At 37.5% G+C, this 7,974-nt stretch overlaps 1 protein-coding gene across 4 annotated transcripts; it reads right to left on the reverse strand.

The window, feature by feature from the left end:
• Positions 1–592: 592 nt before the first annotated feature.
• LOC144715678 (Aldolase superfamily protein) lies at positions 593–5,941 on the reverse strand. Of its 4 annotated transcripts, none has more exons than XM_078590637.1 (9): positions 5,766–5,941; positions 4,558–4,710; positions 3,799–3,973; positions 3,090–3,269; positions 2,513–2,593; positions 2,280–2,443; positions 1,726–1,862; positions 1,364–1,479; positions 593–960 (listed from the first exon to the last, which is right to left on the reverse strand). In XM_078590637.1, the coding sequence occupies exons 1-9, from the start codon at positions 5,843–5,845 to the stop codon at positions 712–714; spliced, it is 1,335 nt and encodes a 444-aa protein (XP_078446763.1). In that variant the 5' UTR covers positions 5,846–5,941; the 3' UTR covers positions 593–711. The 4 variants fall into 4 exon arrangements, with proteins under 4 accessions (XP_078446763.1, XP_078446766.1, XP_078446765.1 ...); XM_078590640.1 differs by lacking the exon at positions 5,766–5,941 and adding an exon at positions 5,647–5,757; XM_078590639.1 differs by lacking the exon at positions 5,766–5,941 and adding an exon at positions 5,549–5,695.
• Between the last annotated feature and the right edge of the window lie 2,033 nt (positions 5,942–7,974).

The following is a 7,974-nucleotide window of genomic DNA, read 5'->3' on the forward strand; positions in this document are numbered from 1 at the left end:
CCCCATCGTTCACTTGTCTGGTTTACTTAGATAATTTTAAGACAGATATATATATAGATCAGCCTGTCAAAGTAACCTCTAGTTATATTTAGCAGCGTCCAGCAAGGGAGATGATGGGTCGTATGAATGGGAAATGAGTCTTAATAAGAGATTTAAACGATTGTCATCCTTTAATCTTAGTCTCATCTACTACTTGATCAAGAACATACTTCCTCTAAGACAGTAAAAAAAATTATAAATAGTTTTTTAGGTAAAAATTATAAAAATAATAAATAATGCCAAGGAAGTATTCTGGTTTGCCCAAATTGGATATTGAAATGCTTAGAAAATGTGCTTTTGGTTTTATAGTGCCCCACCACATCTCCACAAATAATTCCATTATTATGTTCCATGTATAGAATCCTTCCATGCAAAGTCAGGTCTATACTTCATGCTGTAAATATATATCCAGTCAAATCATGGTTGAACTTCACAAGCTAGGTGCATGTACTCCAATATTTTTAAAAATTCTGACAGTGACGATGGTGATAGTTTGGGATACCATTTATCATATTGTACCAACCCTAAAGAAGAGCATTATTTGCCAGAGATAAATTAAAAGATAACATCTGGACCCACCACAGAAGGCAGTTGGATATCATCATATATCATAGTGCATTAACCAAATTATGACAGATGCTTACGCAGGTTGATAAGATTCATGTGATAAGATCAAATCTTGGAGGCATCTGCGGTGACCCTGCTGAGAGCAGTGCTGGCTTTTGACCCAGATGGACGACCAAGATGGTTGCAGATGAACTCTCCAGCCTCCATCACCTTCCGGAGGTCAACTCCTGTCTTTATCCCCAACCCATTGAGCATGTACACCACGTCCTCGGTGGCGACGTTTCCTGAGGCTCCCTTGGCGTATGGGCAGCCTCCCAGGCCAGCAACAGAAGAGTCAACTGTGCTGATCCCCATCTGCCAGATCCACAGAGAGAATGAGAAGAGAAAGAGACAGAGAGAGAGAGATAGATATAAAGCAAGAGAGAGAGACAGACTGAGAAAGAGAGGGAGCCAGATAAAGAAAGAGATACAGAGAAATAAAGAAAAGAGAGACAAACAGAGAGAGAGAGAGAGAGAGAGAGAGAGAGAGAGAGGCAGACAAGACATACAGACAGAACGAGAGAGAGAGAGTGACAGACAGACAAACAAATAGACACAGACAATGAAAGAGAGATTCTGCGGGCACGTGGTAGCCTAAGGGAGGTGATCTCTCTCTTATCTTGAGGGAGAACTGAAGGACAAGATAAAGAGAGACAGACAGATAGAGAGATTTGGAGAGAGAGAGAGGTCACAGTGAGGGAGGGTTTCTGATACTAACCTGGAGGGAGAGGAGGATGTTGGGTAGAGCTTGGCCGTATGTATCATGGAAGTGGACTGCAAGTTTCTCCAATGGCACGACAGCCATTACTGCCTCAAGCATCAGGGCAACATTTCCTGCAATACAAGAATAAATAATGGATAACATGTTTTGTTTGATGAAGAGGGGTGGGTAAGAAATAAGAGAGATAGAGTGCAAAACTTAAATAGCTCACGTAAGGATGATGGGCTTATTATGATAGAGAGATTGAAAGAGAGACAGTGAGTGAGAAATTGCGCTGTACGAGGGTGGACGTGGCTAGGCACACACTCTGCGAGAGAGAGAGAAAGAGAGCGAGAAAGAAAAGCCAACATGAATCAAACCTGGAGTGCCAACTCCAATAGTGTCGCCAAGGGAGATTTCATAGCAGCCCATATCACTGAGCTCCTTGGCCACATAAGCCACCTTAGAAGGGGGAACATGCCCTTCAACAGGACAACCCACTACGCAGGATACATACCTACACATCAAAGAATAGTAACATTCACTCATAAATCTCATAAAAAGCTTGGGTCCACATTGTCCCAGAACTAGGGATGGGAAGTTTTGTGTTCACCGACGAACTGACACTTGCTGGGGATGATTCATGTTCAGTTCAAAATACCTGTTCATGTTTGTACGGGAACACACACGAACAAAAAAATTGAACTTCCTAACCCTAGCAGGAGAAGGGAAAGTTGAATGGCGGGGCTATTGCCATAAGCCTTTGAATGCAACATTCATAAACTAACAAACCAGTTGCAAACGGTTTGTGGTTTGTGTTCGTGTTCAAAGTTCGTGTTCGTGTTCATTCATTCATGTGTTATCAATGAATGAACTGAACTTCACATCCCCACCCAGAACGAATTCTCAGCTCTAGTTTTTGATGAAACCCTACCCGCGCACAGGAATCATTTGCTTCTTAGCAGCTGCAATTACATTGCGGTAGCGAGCAAGGCTCTCTTCAATGCTGCAGTTGATATTGGATTTAGAGAAGGATTCAGAGGCTGAGGCGAACACGGCAATCTCCTTTGCACCGGCTGCAATTGCTGCCTCAAAACCCTGAGTATTCATGAGGAAGTTAATTATCCACCGGATTTTACAATTTTTCGGAAAATAGGCTACACTTGCCTTGAGATTGGGAGTCAACACAGGAAGACTCACGCCCTCTAAAGATTGAACGCTTGCCATCACATCCTTTGCATCCGCCAGCTGAAATTTGGCAGGGATAAGGAAAAGTGACATATTAAGCTTTGCATGTAATCTTTTCATGGTTAAAATTTATAATATTTTATAATCACGTTCACTATCCTTAATGACAATGACCTATCACAAAGTCTTCATTGTCATCAGCATCTTTGCGGCAGACCATGATGAGGATGACGACAATGATGATGGCAGGACAAGTCCCCACTGTGAATTTCTCGTCCTTGTTCAAGATGACAAGATGATGATGACGAAACGTTATCCTCATTATTTTTCTAATCAAAGAGTTTTTAATACCTGAGGGACCCTCTCAGTGGAGGCAAAAAACTAAAGAGAAAATGCAAACAGATAATTTCATTTGTAAATGAGATTTCTACAGGTAGTTGGAAATCCAAATCTACCAGAATGAAACAAGAACAATGTTTCACATATTAGTTGTCAACATTTGAGGACTAACTAAAGTTGATTTAAATAAAGATAAAAACCAAAAAGCTTTTGATACCTGTGGGACCCAAGTGGGGGAGACAAAGCTTGTGGCCTCAACAACTGTTAACCCTGAAGAGGCCAATTTTCTTATTAGTTCAATTTTAACCGCCGCTGGAACGATGCACTTCTCGTTTTGCAGGCCATCTCTGGGACCTACTTCCACGATCTTCACAACATTTGGCAGCCCTTTTAAAAACTGCCAACTTCCACAGGTTAGGCCTCACTTCATCCTAATTAACTGTAAAACACATGAATATTAAGTGCAAAAACGAAGAAAACTTCGAAATAAATCAGATATCAAGAAAGTTTCTGACGCAGAATCCATCTTAGTTTCAAATAATTTACATAAATAATGGGCTTTTCTATTCTTGATTACAGGTCTTTTTATTTTTCCACTTCAGAATTCATTGGAGATCGATGAATTTGATGGGACGACAATATTTGATCTAACAAAGTTAAAAGAATCATAAGCAACAGAAATTGTAGATCGATCTCACCAGATATTCGTGAGGTTTAAAGTTAGATATCAGAGTAGACGAAGGCTGTCACTAATCGTTATCATAAAAAATCGTGACCATGGTTACCTGCTCGGAATATTATTTCTTCAAGATGAAAAACATTACAAACGGCATAAATTTTAATATACTATCTTGCTCATGTTTCAAATTGATGCGCCATCAAATCGACTAATACAGGCTTTAAAGTAATCATTAAATTTCAGGTACCTTGTTTGAAAAGCTGCTGACATCGTTCCCACTGATATATGATCCAAAGTTACGCACGCGAATGGCTTGTGCATCGCAGACACAATTGAAGGGCATCTGTTTACCCCAATTTGATAGCTTCCTTGAATCTCCTCTAAAGCCAGCCTTTCTATGATTCACCCGCGAATATTCCTCCCTAATTTATAATGAAAAATCCAAAAGGAATAAGCAATAAGTAGGATAAATTATAAATTATTGGAACAGGAAAGTTTAGGATTGTTGTATTATTCAGTTCAACACAAAATATTAAAGATGCAGAAACGTGGGCAGTTCCTGATTGGATCAGATCAATAGCAATTCTGCTCAAAGGAGGTAGATTGCAATCTGTAATTTCCGATTGCTTGGATCTGACTGATCAAATTACTATCAGAGCCGTTTTAGATTGAAACTCAAATCAGGCCCAATCTGTTCACATCCGATCCAATACTCAATCTCTATCGAGAATAATCACACAGAACTCAAAGCTGATCCCTAAAAGGACTTGGACATGTTGCACTTCTGCAGATGATGTTTTCATTTCCAAGTGAAAATATGAACGTTGAAATAACATAAAAGATAAAGTAGGTCGTGTTGGTCGGTTCAAATACATCTAATCAGTAATATTTAATGATTTGATTTCCTGTTTATCAAAATAACAAGAGATTAAAGAAGAAACTAATGCACTAAACAAGAATAATGTAAAACAGGAATATACAAACATCATCTGCAAAAGGAAATTACCTGCAACTATTAGAAGAACTACATTCCCCCTCTGCAATGTCGTTCAATACGCGCCTGAAATCTCCAGAAGAGAACTTTTGTGCCTGCCGGGCACCACTCACGGTCGGCAGACCCTCCCGGAAAAACGGTTCTTCCAGACTCGACATCGCGGAGCTGGATGGCAGAAGAATGAAACGAATAATTATAGCAGGAAAATTTGCAAAAAGAGTTTCAACTTGGAACTATCAATGCCATAGACCCAAGACTTTAAAGCTTCAGTACTTAATCAACTTTTTAGAACAAAACAACCACATAACTACATGATCCACGCGAAACGAATCATCCGGCATAACCAAGTCAACCCCACGAAAGCTCACTTAGAGATACAATACAAAACAAGGAAAGTACTAAAGCAACCGCCAGAAAAATAACTGACCAAATTCGGTAACACTTCCAACATTGGAAAAAAGTACAAAACATATTTCGAACGAATAATTACAGCAGGACCGTCCACAAAGAGAGTTTCAACTTGGAACTATCAATGCCATAAACCCAAGAGTTCAAAGCTGCAGTACTTGATCAAATTTCTAGTACAAAACGACTGCATAACTACATGATCCACGCGAAATAAATCATACGACAAAACCAAATCAAAATCACGAAAGCTCACTTGGAGAAACAAACAAAACAAGGAAATTACTAAAGCAACCACTAAACAAATGACTGACCAAATCCGGTAACTCTTCCAAGAGGGAAAAAAGTATAAAAAAATATTCAAAACAAATAATGCCGACAAAGTAAGTTTCAATTTGGAACTATTCAATGCCGCAAACCCAAGAGTTCAAAGCTGCAGTGCCCGATCAAACTTCACCGAACAAAACGACAACTCAACCACATGATCCAAGCGAAATGAATCATCCAACATAAACAAATCAAGCCCGCCAAAGATCACAAAGAGATAACACTAAAAAAAAACAAATTAACCCAAAGAATTACCAGAAAAAAGACTGACCCAACTCACTAAAGCTTCCAAAAGAGGAGAAAAAACACTTCCCAGGAAGCAAAAGAAGCCAAATACACAAATTGAAATCAAACCCAAGCTTCTCTGACCCCAAATTTCTCTTCTTTGCAGCTATCAACCACCAAACGGGTTCTCGATTCGTCCCCCGGCCACCCAATTAAAGCGGGCAGATCGCAAACCAGAAAAATTAAAAACGTGAGATACCCACCTGCCGGCGCGACGCGGTCGTCGAAAGAGAAATCGAACGCTCTCTCGCACGAGTCTTGGTGGTAGATGACCGGCCCCCATCCATCCACAGACTCCCGCCAGAGAAATAGAGAGAGAAACTCACAAAATCTAGAGAGAGAATGACACTATCGCACAGAGAGAGAGAGAGAGAGAGAGAGAGAGAGAGAGAGAGAGACTGGTTGTGTGGAAGGGAAGGTGACGGGGAAAAGAACTTATGTACTTATTGCTACGCACCGGTCTGTGCGTAACCATTGAAAATAGAGAGAAATAAGAATTTTAGCGGTAGAATGGCTTGCATGTATTTAGGCCGTGGAAATTGAGACATTTATTAACGGTTGCATTAAAACTGCCTGCTAAAGACAAGGACTGTTATTTATTAACTGTCGACCAAAGTTTGGTCAGAAAAATCTTGAGACTTCTAGAAATATATTGAAAAGTCAATATGAATTTGTCAAGGTTGACTGGGACCATTGAAATCATGTTTAAGGTAAGACTAACTTTTTAAAATCATGTATATAAAACTTAAATATCAGAGGATAAAAATTGTAAGGTTTCATGTGGTTTGTTTATTTATTTTAGAAATAGTGACATTGATTTGTTTTGGTACTTCGAAATATATAATTGAGTATTACATCAAATGTCTTATTTTTAGAATCTTATAAAAATAGGCACTTTCACTCCTGAGTATAACACAAAAAAATTCTCAAGTTTCATGTGCATTAGCTTTGTCTATTATAAATTAACACCATTGACCTGTTCTAGTTCTTCCACAACTGTACTTGCGTATTATATCGCATTTCTTATTTTCATGATCTTTTTAGTATAGGCAGTTTCAAACCTGAGTACAACACAAAAATATTTTTTAAAAAGTTTCATGTGCCTTAGGTTTATTTATTAAATTAACAACACTAACCAGTTCTGGTTCTTCCAAAAATATTCTTGATTATTACATCAAACTTGGTATTTTCAAGATCTTTTAAAAATAGTCACTTTCACACCTGATAGAACAGAAAAAAGTTTTTTTATGTTTCATGAGACATAGCTTTATTTACTACAAATTTACATCATTGAGCTGTTCTAGCTCTTCCAAAAATATACTTCAGTATTACATCAAAATTCGTTTTAAAAATAGGTAGTTTCGCACATGAAAATAATACATAAATAAATATCAAACAACAGTATAATTGAACTTAAGTGCCATTGAATTATTTATTAAAAATTAATAACATTGACTTGGTCACACAGGATGAATGATCCGACTTGTTCTGTTATTTCAAAAATATCTATTTAATAAATAATTCATTTTTGTTAAAGTAAAAAAATGTTTCAATTTCGTTTGATTCTCTCACTGCTTTGTAGAATATAAAAAAGAATACCAAGTTATATTTCATTAACCTTAATGTAAATAATTATTAAATATACATCTTTGACATTATTCCATTGGGAATTTTAATGTGCACTAGGATTTTTTATTAAAAAAACAAAGCAGTAACATGGATTTTGACATGGTGTCAGAAGTGTCTGTGCTCTCCGGATAATGTCTGCCAAGTGACAGACAGCGCATGCTTCAGCTGCCAGTCTCTTTCCCATGAGCCAATCTAATTTTCCTGTATTTTTTCTAATCTAAGTGGGTAATGAGGGTTTATAACTTTGAAGATAGTTTATGACAAGAAATTGAAGAACTGAGAGAAATACTAGTCAAAGAAAGCTAAAAGTTCATCATGAAAAAACTTCTGAATAAGTTAAAGCAAAGTCTCTTTTTAGACGTGTACGCTGTCATTCTTATATTTTTGGAAACCGTGTCAAAGAATGAAATGTTATTATTGGATCCTTGGTCCAAAAGTTAGTGCTTTTGTAAGTATAAAAACTCTGTTTTAGCAGGAAAGTTTATTTTTAGCTAGAACGCCCATTCTTAATTAGCTTTGTCGTATCCATTCTCATTCTCATACCATTGATTATTGATCGTCAATTCTTTGATCCTGACTTATAATCTTTAAAAAATATATAAAACTAGATGTTTAACTTTACTGCGGTCCAATGGAAATATTGCTTGTCTGGTTAAACCTGTTTGTTTTCCATTTTTAGAACCCTTTTTCTGGAAACTCTTTTTTTTAGCTTTTTAACTAAAACACCATCTTGAAAATGCTGGAAATTACTTCATAAGGAAGGATCTACCCAAAAATAGTATA

Source organism: Wolffia australiana, chromosome 19, assembly GCF_029677425.1.
Source record: "Wolffia australiana isolate 7733 chromosome 19, ASM2967742v1".
NCBI classification, from domain to species: domain Eukaryota; kingdom Viridiplantae; phylum Streptophyta; class Magnoliopsida; order Alismatales; family Araceae; genus Wolffia; species Wolffia australiana.

Excerpts from the sequence above, each read along its gene's own strand:
- LOC144715678 (XM_078590637.1), bottom strand. The coding sequence starts at position 5,845 with ATGGGGGCCGGTCATCTACCACCAAGACTCGTGCGAGAGAGCGTTCGA. Across the intron at positions 1,480-1,725 it reads TATTGGAGTTGGCACTCCAG|GAAATGTTGCCCTGATGCTT; the intron begins GTTTGATTCATG and ends CTTGTATTGCAG. Across the intron at positions 961-1,363 it reads ACATCCTCCTCTCCCTCCAG|ATGGGGATCAGCACAGTTGA; the intron begins GTTAGTATCAGA and ends TGGATCTGGCAG.